Source organism: Oryctolagus cuniculus, chromosome 7, assembly GCF_964237555.1.
Source record: "Oryctolagus cuniculus chromosome 7, mOryCun1.1, whole genome shotgun sequence".
NCBI classification, from domain to species: domain Eukaryota; kingdom Metazoa; phylum Chordata; class Mammalia; order Lagomorpha; family Leporidae; genus Oryctolagus; species Oryctolagus cuniculus.
Window position 1 is genome coordinate 52,455,988 of NC_091438.1, and position 19,937 is coordinate 52,475,924.

Sequence of the window (19,937 nt, forward strand, 5' to 3'; positions counted from 1 at the left end):
AAAATTTTATCCCTCATGGTTCTGAGAGCTTCTGCAATTCATCAAATGTCAGACACCAGATAGCCTTTTTTGAGTAGTCAATAGTTGGGTAGTTAGATGTCTTTTTTCTTTATTTATTTTAGCACTTTCATGGTCCTGCAAGCACTAGAAGAGAAACACAAAATGTATTCTGTGTCCTACATAGCATATCCTCTTACTGGGCTAGCAAAAATTGAAATATAGAATAATACAGAATAATAGGTAATTACAGTGGAGTCACAGTACAGTGATTTTACTGAAGTTAACTCACCTGATCATGGTTGATCAAAAGAGTGGAGTGGGGAAAGAGAGAGGGAGGGTATGGAGCGGGGAGTGAGAGAGGGTGGCGGTGGGGGGAGAGAGAGAGGCTGAGTAGATAATTTTTCTACCACTTGATTCCTGTGGTGAATGTGAGATGAGATCTGCTGATGGGGATCGGTGGTCCTATGGAGCAAGTGTCTTGCCATATCCATGGGTGAATTTGACATTTACCCTATAAAAGGCTTTTGCCTTCCTGTTTTTAGACTTCTCTCCTATGAAGTGTATTCATTCCATGGATAATCATTCAATTCCTGGTGTAGGCATGGAAATATAGCACTCTTAAGAGGCCAGACCAAGTCTAATGGAGCTGTACAGACTATGGGCAGATACAGACAACAAGTAAACACATAGATAAGTCAGACAAATTTCAATTATAATGAATGTCATGACATAGCTAAACAGAATAATGTATGAAAAGTGACTTGGGGGAGGCCAACATTACACTCAGGGACTAGAAGGCTTCTCTGTATAGAGACATGCAAACTAAAAGAAGGATGAGAAAGAGTCAAGCGTGCAAAGATGGGGCAGTAGAATAACCCAGGTAATGAGAACAGCAAGTATGAAGTCCTTGAGGTGAAGAAACAAAGAAGTCCCATACCTAGAACAAAGTGAATAAAGGAAATGTCAAAGAAGGTGAGGTCAGAGGGCCTGAGATGAGACCATGGAATGCTACAAAGGGAGTCTTGAGTTTTAGTCTAAGTGCAGTTTTATTCAAACCCCACTGGGAGGTTTGAAGCAGGGTAGTCACACAGCTAGATCATATTTTAGAAAGATCACCTAGCAGCTGGCAGGATAAAATCTGTGGCAAGGAAAGGAAGGAGTGGGGAGAAATAGAAGCAGGGAAGAAGCAACTGAGGCAGTAGTGGCGAGAGTTGCTGAAGGCCCAGACCAAGGTGGTCAAGGTGGAGCTGGTGAGAAGCAAAGTCATTGGAAATTCATCATCAGGGTGGAGCCAACAGGATCTGCTGGTCAACTGGACATGTGTGTGAGAAAAAAGAGGAAGCAAGGATGATGTCCAGATTAATTTTGGTAACCAGATGTGAGGGCAAGAATTTGTAGTTCTGATGAGTTCTCAGGTGGTACTGATGTTGCTGCTGTAGGATCATGCTTTGAGAACCCCTGCCTTGAGGCTAGCTTTAGAATACAGACATCAGGCAGAAGAAGAGACTGTAAAGGCAACCAAGACAAGGGAGCTAGGGGCATGCATTTGGCCTAGCCATTAAGATGCTACTTGGGATGCCCACATCCTGTATCAGAGTGCCTGAGTTCGCACCCCAGCTCTACTCTTGATTCCAGCTTACTGCTAGTGTACACTCTTGGAGGCAGCAAGTAGTTGGGTCCCTGCTACCTATGTAGGAAACCAGATTGAGTTCCTGGGTACCTACCTAGTTTCAGCCTGGCCCCACCCTCGAAACTGTGGATATTTGGGGAGCGAACCAGAGGATAGGAGATCTCCAGCTTTCAAGTGAGGTAGGTGAAAGACAGGAAGTGATTGAGTGCTTCAAGTGTACCCAATGCCCCCAGAAGGTCAAGTGAGACCAAGAATAACCATGGAGTTGGGCAAGATGAAGATCATTATGAATTAGACAAGAGCAGCTTTAGGGCATGAAGGGGACAAACTGAAGTGGGTGATGGATAGAATGATTAGAGGGGCCGGTGCCGTGGCTCACTAGGCTAATCCTTCGCCTGTGGCACCAGCACACAGGGTTCTAGTCCCGGTCAGGGCGCCAGATTCTTTCCCGGTTGCCCCTCTTCCAGGCCAGCTCTCTGCTGTGGCCAGGGAGTGCAGTGGAGGATGGCCCAAGTGCTTGGGCCCTGCACCCCATGGGAGACCAGGATAAGTACCTGGCTCCTGGCTTCGGATCAGCGCGGTGCACCGGCGGCGGCGGCCATTGGAGGGTGAACCAACAGCAAAGGAAGACCTTTCTCTGTCTCACTGTCCACTCTGCCTGTCAAAAAAACAAAACAAAACAAAACAAAACAAAAAACGACTAGAGGAATGGCAGCAGCAAGAATACATAGTTTTACCCAGGAATTTTTTGCTGAAAAGACTAGAGAAACGGCTGGCAAAGGAAGGATGTGTGATGAAAGTAGGAATTTTCTTTTTTTTTTTTTTTAAGGAATACTAGAGCATGCAGATAATAATTCCATAGCAAGAGAGAACTTGATGATGCTGAAAGGGAGGGGAGACACCTAATTACAAGGCAGCAAAGTCCTGAAGATGAAAAAACTTTGCATCTGGGAAAACCCTCGTGGCAGAGTTGACTTTGGATATGAACCAAGGTCACCTCACCCATAGTGACAGGAGAGAAAAGAGAGAATATGTAAACATGTGCAGGTGGGTTGATATGTTTGGTATTGGGAAGATGAGGGAGTTCCTGTCTGATTACAAAGGAGTAGGTATAGTGATAGAATATTAAACCTATTCTAGATAAACTGGAAAGGAAAATGAGAAGAGAGTGACTGTGTAAGGCGATAGTGTCTGCTGATGAGGATTCTCAGTGAGGTCATGTATATGACTGAGTAACAAGCTGAAGGGCTAGAAGGCACTAAACTAGGAAGGGATACTTGAAATGGAGATTTTGAAAATAGTAAAAGCATTGCTATTGGCAAGGTCAGAATTGTGATCCTGGGGATTTCTGAGGTGAAAGGATGAAGAAACAGCGTAAGAATCAGAGAGGACAGGATGCTGGATGGGTCATCCAGGTGAGGTCACCAGGGGAGCCCGTGCTAGGTCTTAAAACCCGCAGTGTATGAAGGGAAAGATTAAATGGTGAGTGACAACCGCTCGGGGAAGTAGCTGGTACAGGATGGGGGTGCAAGTTTTCAAAGGAATAAGGACTTTTGAAGGAGAAAAATAGTTTGAAACAAAGAGGGATGAGCATTTGGCATAGCTTTGTTAAGATGACCTGGAACACCCACATCCCACGTTGGAGTGCCTGGGTTCGAGTCTTGGCTCTGCTGCCAATTACAGCTTCCAGCTAATGTGCACCCTGGGAGGCAGTGGTAATGGGATCAAGTAGTTCAGGCCTTGGATTGGGTTCCCGGCTGACAGATTCTGGGTGGTCCAGCCTCAGACATTGTTGACATTTGAGAAGTGAGACAATGAACGGAGCTCATGCTCTCTTTCTGCCTCTGGAGAAAAAAAAAAAAAAATCAGGAAGGACACGGACTACAACAGAGGTGCTTGCAATAAGGGAGAATGGAATAGATTAGGACAAGCAGTAGAGAAAGCTTTCTGGGAGAAGCGGTCTCTACAAACAAACAGAATGTCCTACATTTGAAGACTTAAGAGGTTGAATCCCTTACAACAACCTTCATTTTCCTTTAGAAAACTGAAACCTAGAGTATCTGGGTGGCCCCTAAAAGCACACAGCAGTTTTGTAACTGAACCTGGGCTAGAAAATGAGTTTCATTACTCCTAATTCTCCGTTTTGTATGACACTACACTCCAGAGGAGGGAAGAGCACAGTAGAGAGGGCCTTATCAGAGTACTCAGAAATGTTTGGATTTAGGAGCATTTTTTTCTTTTTTTTTTAAGATTTATTTTATTTATTAGATAAGCAGAGTGAGAGATGGAGAGAAAAAGATGTTCTTTCTGCTGGTTCACTCCCCAAATGGCCGCAGATATCAAGGCTGGGCCAGGCTAAAGCCAGGATCCTGGAACTCCATCCAGGTGTCCCATGTGGGTGACAGGGACCCAAATATTTGGACCATCTTCCTCTGCTTTCACAGGCGCATTAGCAAGGTGGTGGGTTGGAAGCAGAATAGCCAGGACTTCAACCAGCACTCCAATGTGGCTGCTGCATGGCAAATGCCAACCCCACATTTTTTTTAAATCAAAAAAAAATTTTTTTTTGACAGGCAGAGTGGATAGTAAGAGAGAGAGACAGAGAGAAAGGTCTTCCTTTGCCGTTGGTTCACCCTCCAATGGCCGCTGCGGCTGGCGCACCACGCTGATCCGAAGGCAGGAGCCAGGTGCTTCTCCTGGTCTCCCATGGGGTGCAGGGCCCAAGCACTTGGGCCATCCTCCACTGCCTTCCCGGGCCACAGCAGAGAGCTGGCCTGGAAGAGGGGCAACCGGGAAAGAATCTGGTGCCCCGACCGGGACTAGAACCCGGTGTGTCGGTGCCGCAAGGTGGAGGATTAGCCTAGTGAGCCGCAGCGCCAGCCTAATTTTTTAAATTTTTATTAACATGTAATACTTACAAGATTTTGTGTGGCACAGTACAATATTGCAACAAATATACTGAGCATCAGCCAACCACACTAGGCAACTAGCCTTTTAGATTTTGGACATTGTGATTAGGAATGCTAAATTTGTATTTTAATAAAAGAAAAATGAGTATATTGAAAAGCTTTAAGGTAGAAATGAGTAAGAAATCAGCCTAAGATGGCCAGAGAGTTTTTACTTGGTACTGGGAAAAGACAATGCTTGGAAAAGACAATCAAGTCTGCTGGAGCAGGTTTGGATTTGCAAAATAAAACACGGGTTTGCCAGTGTTTGCTGTGATAACAGTGCTTGAAAAACCTCCTGTGCTGTTTTTTTTTTTTTTTTGTAAACAATTGAAATCATATTGTGTTTCCTTTCTTTCTAAGATTTACTCATTTTATTTGAAAGGCACAGTTATAGAGAGAGAAGGGGAGAGACAGAGAAAGAGAGATAGAGAGATATCTCCCATCTGCTCGTTCACTCCCTAAATGGCCTCAACAGCCAGGCAGGGCTGGGCCAGGCTGAAGCCAGGAGCCAGGGCTTCACCTGGGTCTCCCATGTGGGTATCAGGGGCCCAAGCACTTGGACCATCTTCTGCCACTTTCCCAGGCGCGTTAGCAGGGAGTTGAATCTGAAATGGGGCAGCCAGTGACTCAAGCTGGTGCCCATTTGGGATGTGGGTGTGCAAGGTGGTGGCTTTACCCGCTATGCCATAGCTCCAGCCCCCTGTGTGGCTTTAAGAGCCTGGCCGAGAGCCTAAGGCATCTGTGACAGCTCTGCTCCAACTACCCGCAAGCTGTGCTGCAGTCAGCACGGTGGCTCCTAGGAGCTGATTGTGCCAGCTCTTCCCAGCTCCACGTTCCATTACATCATGTTAATTATTGAACTAGCTACAGCAAAAAATTAGCAAATGCTACAAGTGAGCAAGTTGTATCGACCCAGGCAGTTTCTCCCCAGAGAATCTGCTATGCGACATTTATCAGCAGCATGCCACCGACCGCCAGTAAAGGATGCCATCCTCAAGAAGCCACGACTGTGTGGGGCAAGCTGTTCCTGTGACAGAGGGCCAAAGCTCTGGAAAGCTGAGAGGGAGCACCTGCTGCCCCTCAGAGCCGTCTCAGAGAGCTGGCAAGCTACCACCTACACACACAGTTGTTGGTCTAAGCAAGTCCTATGGCCAAGCTCTGTCAGTGGGTAGAGAAATATATCCCACCCACAGGGAAGCCACACTAAGAGGGGAAGTAAACAACTGTGAATAAATAATGCAAGGGATCTTCAAAATGTTTGTGCAAATGCAGATTATAAAAATATGCATAGATTTCCAAAAAATTGCATCAAAAATAAATTTGCCTTTTAATTCTGTTTTTCCATGAATAGACTAGTTCTTCCGATGTTAAAGCATCCCTCTGCCAACTGGTGACCAGACACTGCTCCAAGCCCCTCAATTACTCTCTCCCCCATTGTCCTAATCCCTGGGTGGTAACTTTGTACTGTAGGAAGCAGTGTAGTACACAGCTAAGTTAAGATTATAGACTCTACCTGGGTTCAGACCCTGGCTCCTTTACTAATTGCTATGTTGCTACATAGTACTGGGTATGTCATTTAACTGCTCTATCTTCCTGAGTCCTGTTCTGTAAAGGGGAAATACATATATATATATATATATGTATATATATGTATATGTATGTATATATGTATCTATGTGTGTGTATATATATATATATAAGAGTCCTATAAGGATTAAATTAGCTAATATATGCAAAATGCTCAAAGCAGTACCTAGTATATGATAAGCTTCATATCAGTATTTACTATTATTAATAATAGTACGGCTAACTAATTAGTACCCATGAAACTGATAATGCGTTCATCCAAAACAGATTTTAATGCAAACAAGGTAAGAGCATGAACAGAAAACTACACTGTTCAGAATGGTTACCAAAACCCTGAGCACCAAGGTCCAGCCCAGAGATTCGGATTCTGCTCTGGTTGGGAAAAGGGCTGTCTGGCATGTGACCGGGGTGTCTGTTTCTCCAGAAGCAGTCCAGGGGATTGAGATTCACAGATGGACTCAGGACACACTGGGTGGTAAAAGAGGCCTGTTCCTTGTGGAATCCTTCACACTTAGGTTCACATTTCAACCCTGCTACTTAGTCCTCTGAACTTCAGTTTTCCTATTATGTAAAGAAGAAGCACCATAACTCTATTAATGATGACTTCTCAGTTTGTAACTGAGAAAACCAAAATTCACACCCACTTGAACAAAAAAAAAAAAAAAAAAAAAGAAGTGGTGGTAGGCATGTTGGCTCTCAAAAGCAAGCCACAGTGAGAATGGCTTAGGTGCTGTTCTCAGGGATGTTTGGATTCAGGCACTCTGGCTCTCAGGAGTTGTTTGCTTATGACTGCCCATTATTTTCCACATCCTCTCTTCCTCCATCCATCTGGACCAACCCTCTTGTCCCTATTTGGTTTTATCCTCTCCTACAAAACACAGGCTACTTCCACATAGCAGGGATCACAACCATAAAGTCCAGAGATCTTGATTCTTCCAGACCCACAACCTCACAAGTGAGATGCAGTTATCCCTGTGAGCTTCTGCAGAGCGGAGGGAGGGCCTTCACTGGCTGTGCATGGGCCAAAGACTATCCTGGCTGCTGGAACCAGGGATGTTGTGGGAGCAGCAGTGTGCGCAGGAAGAGTGTGTGCGGAAGCGGGGATGTGAGAGTGCTGAGCACGCCAAGATGATGGTCACCCCATTCCCTCACCCAGCACATTATGAAAGTTAAGTGAGGGGCCGGCGCCGTGGCTCACTTGGTTGGTCCTCTGCCTGTGGTGCTGGCATCCAATATGGGCACTGGGTTCTGGTCCCGGTTGTTCCACTTCCAGCCCTGCACCCACATGGGAGACTGGAGTGGGGGGGCGGAGATGGGGACTCCTGGCTCCTGGCTTCGGGTCTGTGTAACTCTAGCCATTTAGGGGGTGAGCCAATGGAGGGAGGACTTCTCTCTCTCTCTCTCTCTCTCTCTCATTGTCTATCTGTCAAAAAAAAAAAAAAAAAGTGAGACACCTAGTGGTACTTACCTGCAGATGGTGGACACTCAAATATTGGTTCCTTTCCCTTTCTTCTCTTTATGCTTGGAATACAGGACTTCTAAGTTACCAAATTTAGTATCAAGGGATTTAATTCCCTAGCTTAATTTATTTGTAATCACTGCACCACTTTTTAGAACTATAAATATGGTAGATGTTAGTAGCATCAAAGAAATTCTTAAGATCATGCACCCACTGGTTTTAAGAAATCGTTCAGTGTTTTATTGTACTGCACCCTATTGGCCTAAGGCAGAGCCGGGTATCTGTTCATCACAGGTAAGACACCTGGACTCGTTACACTTTACACTACCAGCATCTGCCCTGCCCGTCTCACAGGGTGTGGTGAAGACCAGAATTAAGTAATTAATATAAGATCACTTTGTGAAATATGCAAATATAAAGAGACACATTGCTTTTTTAAATAAGCTCTTTAGGCCGGCACTGCAGCTCACTAGGCTAATCCTCCGCCTTGTGGCGCCAGCACACCGGGTTCTAGTCCCGGTCGGGGTGCCAGATTCTGTCCCGGTTGCCCCTCTTCCAGGCCAGCTCTCTGCTGTGGCCAGGGAGTGCAGTGGAGGATGGCCCAAGTGCTTGGGCCCTGCACCCCATGGGAGACCCGGAAAAGCACCTGGCTCCTGCCATCGGATCAGCACAGTGCGCCAGTCGCAGCGTGCCGGCCGCGGCGGCCATTGGAGGGTGAACCAACGGCAAAGGAAGACCTTTCTCTCTGTCTCTGTCTCTCTCTCACTGTCCACTCTGCCTGTCAAAAAAAAAAAAATCTTTAAACACAGAAGAAGACAAGTTCCAGGTTGACTTCTGTTCTTAGATACTTTGGCAGTACCACGAGTATTTTTTAATAAAATGTTCATGTGGCATAATTTACACTTTTTGCCAGAACAAGAATCTTATGCACCTGTGAAAATCCCAACCCAGTCACTGCTACAGGACGTCACGGGACAAGCCAGGAAAGAACAAGTGAGGCTACCTCATTATTTGCAGAGTTCCAAGCCCAGGTCTCAACCCCTGGAAAAGGTAAGACAGATGTGGGGACAGATTTCCCAGAACGAATCAACATTCTATGAAATTCTGACTCATGAAAGTTACCTATGTCCAGCCATTGTGTCCTGCCACCCATTGTATCTGCCACCTCACCACAAAGACCTTTAAGCCACACACAAATGCTAAGGCAGTGCTTTGCTGGAGTGGCTCACTTGGAGATAAATTTTATTGAACCAATTGTTAAATTATTGGTAACTTGGAGTCAGCCATGCAGGGAGTATTACCAACTTGGTAAACACTATTAATACTTTGTGGTGAGCCAGTTCACCAGCTTCCTCACTTGCTAAAGGGATCACTGGTCATCCATCTGGTGACTTGGTAACAATACAAACAACTTAGCAGGAGCACAAGGCATGGTCCTACTTGTTTCTTCACCCTCACTGCCTCAGACTCTCTATACTTCAGCCACTGCAGGTATCTTTTAGTCCTTTAAAAGCACTAAGAAAAAAAATGCAAAGTAAAAGCACTAAGGTCCTCCCTTTCCTCGGAGCCTGTAAGAGTAAGAGTCCCCTGAGCTCCGATAGGAAGACTTCCTTAAGCCCTCTAGGCAAGTTGGCAATTATTTTTTTAACTTCCATGGCATCCTGTGTTCATCATTACAGAATTTACTACAACACACACAACTAACATGTGAGAGATGTGTTTCTCAAATTTTAATGTGCATACAAACTACCCAGGGCTCTTGTTCAAACACGGATTCCAGCTCACTAGGTCTTCTGTGGGGCTCAGGATTCTCCAGTTCTAACAAATTCCCAGGTGGGTCAGAGCTAAGTCAGTGTCAGTGCTGCTGATATGGGAAAAAGTAAGGGGCAGAGCCGAGGGTCCTAGTGTCATGCCCTTACCTAACCAGCAGCATAAGCAACACTTGAGAGCATGTAACAGGTGGAAATTCCTGGGCTCCACCCAGACTTAAGGAGTCTTCCAGGACCTTCTGATGGGAGTTCACAGTTGATAATGACAGGCACAAGGCAAAATGCACAGACTTTACAATTAGGCAAACCTTACCACTCGAGCAAATTTTCTTTCAATCCTCTGAACTTGAGTTTCCTTATCCTTAAAACAACCCCGGGCCGGTGCCGCAGCTCACTAGGCTAATCCTCTGCCTTGCGGCACTGGCACACTGGGTTCTAGTCCCAGTCAGGGCACCGGATTCTGTCCCGGTTGCCCCTCTTCCAGGCCAGCTCTCTGCTGTGGCCCGGGAGTGCAGTGGAGGATGGCCCAAGTGCTTGGGCCTTGCACCCCATGGGAGACCAGGAAAAGCACCTGGCTCCTGGCTTCGGATCAACGTGGTACGATGGCTGCAGCGACTATTGGAGGGTGAACCAATGGAAAAGGAAGACCTTTCTCTCTGTCTCTCTCACTGTCCACTCTGCCTGTCAAAAAAAAAAAAAAAAAACCTAAATTTTTTCCTTATACTTATTGTAAGGATCCCATAAGACTGCAAATCTTTAGTTTCTCCCTCAGCTGATCAGCAGTTTTCCTCCAGTGACAGAGTTCCTCTTGGGAACCCCTACAGAGAACCATTTTAGTTTATCAATTTTTCCTTACTGCAAAGGTACAAGATTCTGTTGGAGGAAAAGTGAACACGTCTTCTGTTGCGGCGGCTGCCATCAATAATGCAAAGTCATCCCCCTTTGGGTTCCATCTTCTCCCATCATCAGTGAAGTTCGGGGTGCTTAAAGAAGGAAACACCTATGCCACCACCGTAAAGCTCAAGAACGTGGGCGTGGACTTCTGCAGGTGAGGCGAAGGCCCCGGATTTCCGCACAGGTTCCCTTGCCCTTCTCCCTGACTCCCTGTCTGTGTCTGCCTGCATCAGTGAGTGTTTACTGAATCTTGAGTGCTCACATCCCTCCATCATTTACACTCTGGTGTATTCATGCACTAATCAATTCATCCATTCTTCAATAGTCAGTAGTTACGGAGCCCCAACTATGTGGTGGGCAGTTCTTTGCTGTTCATCATTATTCATACTTTGGTGAAAGCAATTCAAACGCTGATCTACAAGAGCAAAAAGACAAAGGTTGAATTGCACAAGAGTTGTAAGAACTAATGCACAGAACTCAGTCTATTTTTTCAAATCCATCACCAACTATAATGATACCAGCTAATACTTATTTGCACTTTATGATCCAAAAAATTATTCTTCTAAAGATACATTTTACGGGGCTGGTGTTGTGGCATAGTGGGTGAAGTTGCCACCTTTGGGTGCTGGTTTGAGTCTCGGCTGTTCCACTTCCAATCCAGCTCCCTGCTAATGCACCTGGGAATGTAGTGGAAAATGGACCAAGTGCTTGGGCCCCTGCACCCACGTGGGAGACCCAGAAGAAGCTCCTGGCTCCTGGTGTTGGTTTGTTCCAGCCCTATAGCCTATGTGGTCACTTGGGGAGTGAACCAGTGGGCAGAAGCTCTCTCTCTCTCTCTGTGTCCCCTTCTCTGTCTGTAACTCTGCCTCTCAAATAAAAATAAATTAAAAAAATTTATTTATTTAAAGATTTTTATTTATTTGAGAGGTAGAGTTATAGAAAGTGAGAGAGAGAGACAGAGAGAAAGGTCTTCTGTCCACTGGTTCACTCCCCAAGTGGCCACAACGGCCAGAGTTGCGCCAATCCAAAGCCAGGAGCCAGGAGCTTCCTCCAGTCCCCCACAAGGGTGCAGGGGCCCAAGGACCCGAGCCATCTTCTGCTGCCCTCCCAGGGCATAGCAGAGAGCTGGGTGGGAAGAGGAGCAGCCGGGACTAGAACCGGGGCCCATATGGGATGCCAGCACCACAGGCAGAGGATTAACCTACTGCGCCACCGCGTCAGCCCCTAAAAATACATTTTTAAAAGATTTATTTATTTGAGAGGCAGAGTTCCAGAAAGAGAAAGGGAGAGACAAGAAAGAGTCCTCCATCTGCTGGTTTGCTCCCAAGATGACTATAACAGCCAGAGCTGGGATCTGAAGCCAGGATCCAGGAGTTTCTTCTGAGTCTCCCACATGGGTGCAGGGACCCAAGCACTTCAGCCATCTTCTGCTGCTTTCCCGGGCCATTAGCAGAAAGATGGATCAGAAGCAGAGCAGCCAGGACTCCAATCAGCACCTATATGGGGTGCCGGCACCATAGATGGAGGCAACCTGCTACACCATAGCGCCAGCCCCCTAAATATACATTTTGCTATGAATATTTAACATATGATGTTAAGCATATGTGTATAGCATGCTGTTATGAGATACATATATGTGGTAAAAAGAATACTATATTGAAGCAAATTAACATATCCATTATTTCATATAGTTACCCATTTTCTTATTTTTGTGTCATGGGCAGCTAAAATCTACATTTAGCATGACTCATATACAATTTTATTACCTCTAGCTCTGTGCTGTACATTAGATTTCTAGACTTGATCACTCTGTACTTCTGTTACTTTGTTTCTTCTGACCTACATCTCCCCATTCCCACCAACCCACCATCACCACTGACTTATCCCTGGCAACTACTGTTTTGTTCTCTATGTATTTAAGATTCTACAAATAACTGAGGTCATGTAAGATTTTTATTCCTGTGCTTGGCTTATTTCACTAGACAGAATGTCTTCCAGGCTCATCCCTGTTGTGACAAATGGCAAGATCTGTTTTTCAGACTGAATATTATTCCATTGTAAATATGTATAATGGTTTATTCATTCATCTGTTGATGGACACTTAGGTTGTTTCCAATCTTAAATACTATGAATGATATAGTGACACAGGATGCAGATCCTTCTTCAAGAAACCGATTCCCTTTGGAGATATATATATATATGTCTACAGATACACATACAAAAATGAGATTTCTGGATCATAGGAAGGTTATATTTTGAATTTTTTTAGTAACCTTCTTTTATATGACATAAACCTTATACAAGAGTTCCCTTTTTCCACAGCCTTGCCATTTTTGACATTTTGAGAATAGACATCCCAAGAGTTGTGAGGTGGTATTTCATAATAGTTTTGATTTGTACTACCTTGATGATTAATTCCAAGCACCCTCTCATATGCCTGTTAGCCACGTTAATGTCTCTTTTAAAGAAATATCTATTCATATATTTTGTTCACTTTTAAATGGAATTATTTGTTTTTTCCACTATGGACTTGTATGAACTCTTTATAAATTTTGGATATTAACTCCTAATAACATGTGTAGTTTGCAAATAATTTTCCCAATCTGTAAGATGCTGTTTTATGGATGGTTTCCTTTGCTGTGCAGAGCTTTTAGCTGTAGTTCTATCTATTTATATATATTTGATTTTGTGGTCTAAGTTTTTTTATCTGACATCTAAAAAATCATCACCAAAGCCAACACCCAGATATTTTTCCCCTAAGTTCTCTTCTAGTTTTAAAGTACCAGCTTTTTAATTTAGGTCTCTTATCCATTTTGAGCTGATTTTTGTGTATGTTACCTAAAGGTACAATTTCATTCTTTTGCACGTGGGTGAACCAACGGCAAAGGAAGACCTTTCTCTCTGTCTCTCTCTCTCTCTCTCACTGTCCACTTGCCTATCAAAAAAAAAAAAATGCTGCTGATTTTTGTAGTTGATTTTGTATTCTCCAACTTTACTTAATTCATCTATTAGTTCTAACAGTTTTTTGGTGGAATCTTTGGTATTTTTACAAATAGGACCCTGTCACCTAGAAAAAGATAATTTTGCTTCTTTCTTTCCAATTTGGATGCCTTTATTTTTTGACCCATTGTTCTGTTGAGAACTCTTTGTACTCCACTGAATAGAAGTGGTGGTGAGAGTAGGCATCCTCAGCTTGTACCAAAAATTAATAGAAGAGTTTGCAGTTGTTTCCCCCAAAATTATAATGTTATCTGTGAGTTTTTCATAAATGACTTTTATTATGTTGAGGAACTTTTCCTTTATTCCTAAATTGAGAGTTTTACCAAGAAAGGATGTTGAACATCATTGAATTTTTTCCTCACCAATTGAGATGATCATATGATTTTTATCTTTCATTCTGTTAATATGACCTATCACACTGATTGACTCATACATATTGAACCAGCCTTGCATGCCAGGGATAAATCCCACTTGGTCCTGATGTATAATATTTCTGATGTGTTGTTGGATTCTGTTTGCTTTTAATTTATTGAGGATTTTTGCATCAACATTCATCAGAGAAATTGACCTGCAATTTTCTTTTCTTGTGATGGCTTCATCTGGCTTAGGTATTATGAAGGTGATGTTGGCCCCACAAATGTATTTGGAAGATTCCTGATAGATCTGCTTTCCAGAACTGTTTAATATGTTTTGGTATTAATTCTTCTTTGCATGTTTGGTAGACTCCAACTATGTAGCCATCTAGTTGTGACAGGCTTGTCTTTGTCAGGAGTTTTTATGATAACCTCTTCAATCTCTTCGGTAGTTGTCTGTTCATGATGACTATTTATCCCTAATTCAATCTTGATAAATTGTATTTTTATAGGAATTCACCCATCTCACTTAGCTCATTGGCATTCAGTTGCTCACAGCCATTCTGATCCTTTTTCTGAAACATGTTATAATTCTTTTTATTTCTTTGAGCCTTTTTTCCCCCATACTTAAGTTAGTTGTGCATCAATTTTGATTTGTTTTTTAGTTTTTCCAAAAACCAACCCTTAGTTTTGATGACTCTTTCTGTGGCTTTTGTGCTCTATATTTTACTTACTTCTCTTCTAATTTTTATTATTTACTTCCTTCTGCTAATTTTGGGTTAAGTTTGTTCTTTCTCTAGTTCCTCAGGCAAGATGTTATATTAGTTTTAGACTAGTCATTAGGGATCCTTGGTTTGTTTGTTTTTTGGCATTCATCACTATATACTTTCCTCTTAGAACCAAGCTTTTGCTACCTAATATAGATTTTTGTATATTGTGTTTCCCTTGTCATTTGTCTTAGATAATTTAATTTTCCCTTTTGACTTATTCTTTGACCCATGTTGAGGAACATGATGTTTAATTTCCAAGATTTATGGATTTTTCCAAGATTCCTCCTGTTACTGAATTATATTTTCATACCATTGTGGTCTGAAACAATAGTAGATACAATTCCAGTTTTCATATATTTGTTAGAACTTAGTTTCTGGCCTAATTTACAGTCTTTCTTGGAGAATATTTCATGTGCACTAAAGAAAAATGTATATTCTGCTGTGTTAGATGGAAGGTTGTTTATGTCTGTTAGATTTGGACAAAAGTACAACTGAAGTTCATTTTTCCATGTCAATTTTCTGTATGATTTGAGCTATCCATTGTTGAAAATGGTGTATTGGGCCGGCGCCGCGGCTCACTAGGCTAATCCTCCGCCTAGCGGCGCCGGCACACCAGGTTCTAGTCCCGGTCGGGGCGCTGGATTCTGTCCCGGTTGCCCCTCTTCCAGGCCAGCCCTCTGCTGTGGCCAGGGAGTACAGTGGAGGATGGCCCAGGTGCTTGGGCCCTGCACCCCATGGGAGACCAGGAAAAGCACCTGGCTCCTGGCTCCTGCCATCGGATCAGCGCGGTGCACCGGCCGCAGCGCGCCGGCCGCGGCGGCCATTGGAGGGTGAACCAACGGCAAAAGGAAGACCTTTCTCTCTGTCTCTCTCTCTCACTGTCCACTCTGCCTGTCAAAAAAAAAATGGTGTATTGAAATTCCCTATACTTACTTTATTGTCATATATTTCTATCTCCATATCCATTAGTATTTCTTTCTGTTTGTATGTGCTCTGATATTGGGTGCACATACATTTACAATGGTTATGTCCTTTTGATGAATTGTCCCTTTATCATTAAAGAATGATCTTGTCTCTTACAACAGTTTTATTTTTCTTTTTTTCAAGGTAAAGTTCTTAATTTGATTTTTTTTTAATTTTTTTTTAACTTTTATTTAATGAATATAAATTTCCAAAGTACAGCTTATGGATTACAATGGCTTCCCCCCCCCATAATGTCCCTCCCACCCGCAACCCTCCTCTTTCCCACTCCCTCTCCCCTTCCATTCACATCAAGATTCATTTTCAATTCTCTTTATATACAGAAGATCAGTTTAGCATACATTAAGTAAAGATTTCAACAGTTTGCTCCCACACAGAAACATAAAGTGAAAAATACTGTTTGAGTACTAGTTATAGCATTAAATCTCAATGTACAGCACACTAAGGACAAAGATCCTACATGAGGAGTAAGTGCACAGTGACTCCTGTTGTTGACTTAACAAATTGACACTCTTGTTTATGGCATCAGTAATCACCCTAGGCTCTTGTCATGAGCTGCCAAGGCTATGGAAGCCCCCTGAGTTCACTGACTCTGATCATATTTAGACAAGGCCATGGTCAAAGTGGACGTTCTCTCCTCCCTTCAGAGAAAGGTACCTCCTTCTTTGATGACCCGTTCTTTCCACTGGGATCTCACTCACGGAGATCTTTCATTTTTTTTTTTTTCCCCAGAGTGTCTTGGCTTTCCATGCCTGAAATACTCTCATGAGCTTTTCAGCCATATCCGCATGCCTTAAAGGCTGATTCTGAGGCCAGAGTGCTGTTTAGGATATCTGCCATTCTATGAGTCTGCTGTGTATCTCACTTCCCATGTTGGATCGTTCTCTCCCTTTTTTATTCTATCAGTATTTGCAGACACTAGTCTTGTTTAAGTGATCCCTTTGGTTCTTAGTCCTATCATTATGATTAATTGTGAACAGAAATTGATCACTGGGACTAGTGAGATGGCATTGGTACATGCCACCTTGATGGGATTGAATTGGAATCCCCTGGTATGTTTCTAACTCTGCCATTTGAGGTAAGTCAGCTTGAGCATGTCCTGAATTGCACATCTCTCCCCTCTCTTATTCCCACTCTTATATTTAACAGCGATCACTTTTCAGTTAAGTTTCAGCACTTAAGAATAATTGTGTACTGATTACAGTATTCAACCAAAAGTATTAAGTATTACAAACAAAAAAAAGTACTGAGGGATAACATATTAAGTTGTCCATCAACAGTCAGTTTTATTTTTCACTATGACTAAGGGGAATATATTTTAGAAATGTAAGGCTGTACAAAATTCTATAAGCAATATAATCTATCATATTAGCAGGCTAAATAAGAAAAATCATGTGATTATAAGAGTCATTTGAAAACAATTCATAAAAGATACTTGACAAAATTCAGCAAATATTAATGATAAAAAATAAACCTTATATAATACAGAAAAAAGATAAATTGGTTTTCTTTTTCAATCTATCTTTTTAATTTTAAAAAAATTATTTAAGTCATACAAGTTTCATGTATTTCATATATACAGTTTTAGGAACATAGAGCTACTTCCTCCTCTACACTCCCTTCCATCCATGTTCCAACCCTTCTCCATCTCAGAACTCTTAATTTTTACAAAGATCTACTCTCAGTTTACTTAGCCATCATTTAGTTAACCATACACTAAGTAAAAGAGTTCAACAAATAGTATGAAAAAAAAAGAGATAAGGGCTATAAATAATCATCAAATCTCAAAATGTTCATTACACTCCAATGCATAACATTTTAGGTGTTCTTTTACCTCAGGTCAGGGAAAAGAGATGATATCTGTCTTTTTGAGACTGGCTTATTTCACTAAGTATAATGGTTTCCTGTTGTATCTATCTTGTTACAAAAGACAGGATTTCATTTTTTTTTTTTTAGCAGCTGAGTAGTACTCCATAATTTCTTTATCCAGTCAACAGTTGATAGACATCTGGGTTTATTCTATATCTTAACTATTGTGAATTGTCTGCAGTGAGCATAGGGGTACAGATAACTCTTTCAGATGCTGATTTCTTTTGGTTTGGTTTAAATTCCCAGGAGTGGTAGGTCTATATTCAGATTTTTGAGGTATCTCCATACTGTCTTCCACAGTGGCTGTACCAGTTTACAGTCCCACCATTGGTGGATTAGGGTACTTTTCTTCCCCCAACCTTGGCAGCATTTGTTCGTTGATTTCTGTATGAGAGCCATTTTGATGGGAATGAAGTGAACTCTCATTGTGGTTTTGATTTACATCTGAATTTCCTCTCTTGAAAAATGCCTGTTTAAGTCCTTTGCCCATTTCTTAACTGGATTGCTTGCTTTGTTGTTGTTGAATTTCTTGAGATTTTTATATATTCTGGATGTTAACTCTATCAGTTGTATAGTTTGCAAATAATTTCTCCCATTCTGTCAATTGCCTCTTCACTTTGCTGAGTGTTTCTTTTGCAGTGCAAAATTCTCAGCTTGATGTAATCCCATTTGTCAATTTTGGCTTTGATTGCCTTTTCTTCTGGGGTCTTTTCCAAAGACATTCTGTGTATGCTAATGTCTTACAGAGTTTACTTAATATTTTCTCTAGTAATTTGATGGTTTCAAGTTGTAGATTTAGGTCTTTGATCATTTTGAGTGGATTTTTGTGTAAGGTGTAAGGTAGGCATCTAATTTCATACTTCTGAATGCAGAGATCCAGTTTCCCCAGCACCATTTGTTAAAGATAAGTAGTTGTATATGTGTAGATTGATTCTTGGAGTTTCTATTCTGTTCCATTAGTCTACATATCTGTTTTTGTGCCAGTACCAGGCTGTTATGATTATAACTGGTCTGTATTATGTATTGAAACCAGGTATTGAATAGCTCTGGCTTCTTTTTTGTTCTATAAGATTGCTTTAGCTATTCAGGGGTCTCCTATGTTTCCATATGAATTTAGGCATAGTTTTTTCTATATTTGCAAAGAATGTCATTGGTGATTTGGGATCACATTGAATCTGTACATTGCTTTTTGTAGTATGGGGACATTTTGATGATGTTGGTTCTTTCAATCCATGAACATGGAACATTTTTCCATTTTTTAAATGTCTTCTTCCATTTCTTTCTTGAGTGTTTTATAATTTTCATTATAGAGATCTTTGATATCCTTGATTAAATTTATTCCAAGGTATTTAATTCTTTTTGGAATTATTGTGAATACGACTGATCTTAAAAGTTCTTTCTCAGCCATGGCATTGTCTGTGTATACAAAGGCTATTGATGATTTTTCTGTGTTGATTTTATACACTGCAACTTTACTAAACTCTTTTATGAATTCCAAAAGTCTCTCAGTGCAGTCTTTTGGATCTCCTATGTATAGAATCATGTCATCTGTAAATAGGGATAGTTTGATTTCCTCCTATCTTATATCCCTTTGATTTCTTTTTCATGCCTAATAGCTCTGGCTAAAACTTCCAGGAGTATATTTAATAGCAGTGGTGAGAGTGGGTATTGTCTGGTTCTGGATCTTAGGGGTAAGGCTTCCAGATTTTCCCCATTCAATATGATGCTGCCCGTGGGTTCATCATAAATGGCCTTGATTATGTTGAGAAATGTTCCATCTATACCCAGTTTGCTTAAGGTTTTCATCATGAAAGGATGTTGTGTTTTATCAAATGCTTTCTCTGCATATATTTAGATAAACATATAGGTTTTGTTCTTGAATGTTAATGTGATGTATCACATTTATTGTTTTGCAAATGTTGAAACATCCCTGCATACCAGGGATAAACCCCACTTGGTCAGGGTGAATGATATTTCTGATGTGTTGTTGGATTCGATTAGGTTATATTTTGTTGAGGATTTTTATATCTATGTTCATCAGGGATATTGGTATATAGTTCTCTTTCTGTGTTATATCTTTTTCTGGTTTAGGAATTAAGGTGATGCAGGCTTCATAGAAGGAGTTTGGGAGGATTCCCTCTCTTTCAATTGTTTTGAATGGCTTGAGAAGAATTATGATTAATTTTTCTTTAAATGTCTGGTAAAATATAGCTGTGAAGCCATCCAGCCTTGGGCTTTTCTTTGTTGGGAGGATCTTTATAATTGATTCAATTTCTATCTTGGTTATTGGTCTGTTTATATTTTCTATATCATCATGACTCAATTTTGGCAGACTGTATGTGTCTAGGAAAATACCAATTTCTTCTAGGTTTCCAAATTTGTTGGCATACAGCTCTTTGCAGTAATTCCTGATGTTTCTTTTTATTTCTGTGGTATCTATCATTACATTTCCTTTTTTGTCTCTGATTTTACTGATTTGAGTCTTTTTTTTTTCAGTTAGTTGGGTCTATGGTGTATCAATTTTATGTTTTCAAAAATTCAGCTCTCCATTTAACTGATCTTTTGTATTTTTTGTTTCAATTTTAATTCTTCTCTAATTTTAATTATTTCTTTCCTTCTATTAATTTGAAGTTTGGTTTGTTGTTGTTTTTCTAGGTCCTTATGATGCATTGTAAGC

At 41.6% G+C, this 19,937-nt stretch overlaps 1 protein-coding gene across 3 annotated transcripts in view; it reads left to right on the forward strand.

Moving 5' to 3' along the window:
• The window catches only part of SPAG17 (sperm associated antigen 17), a 274,935-nt gene that overhangs the window by 229,557 nt on the left and 25,441 nt on the right, over window positions 1-19,937 (forward strand). For all 3 annotated transcript variants that reach the window (XM_051857350.2, XM_051857351.2, XM_051857352.2), the window contains 2 exons: window positions 8,538-8,674; window positions 10,257-10,441. In XM_051857350.2, coding sequence (XP_051713310.2) covers window positions 8,538-8,674; window positions 10,257-10,441 — 322 coding nt within the window. The remainder of the gene's footprint in view (window positions 1-8,537; window positions 8,675-10,256; window positions 10,442-19,937) is intronic.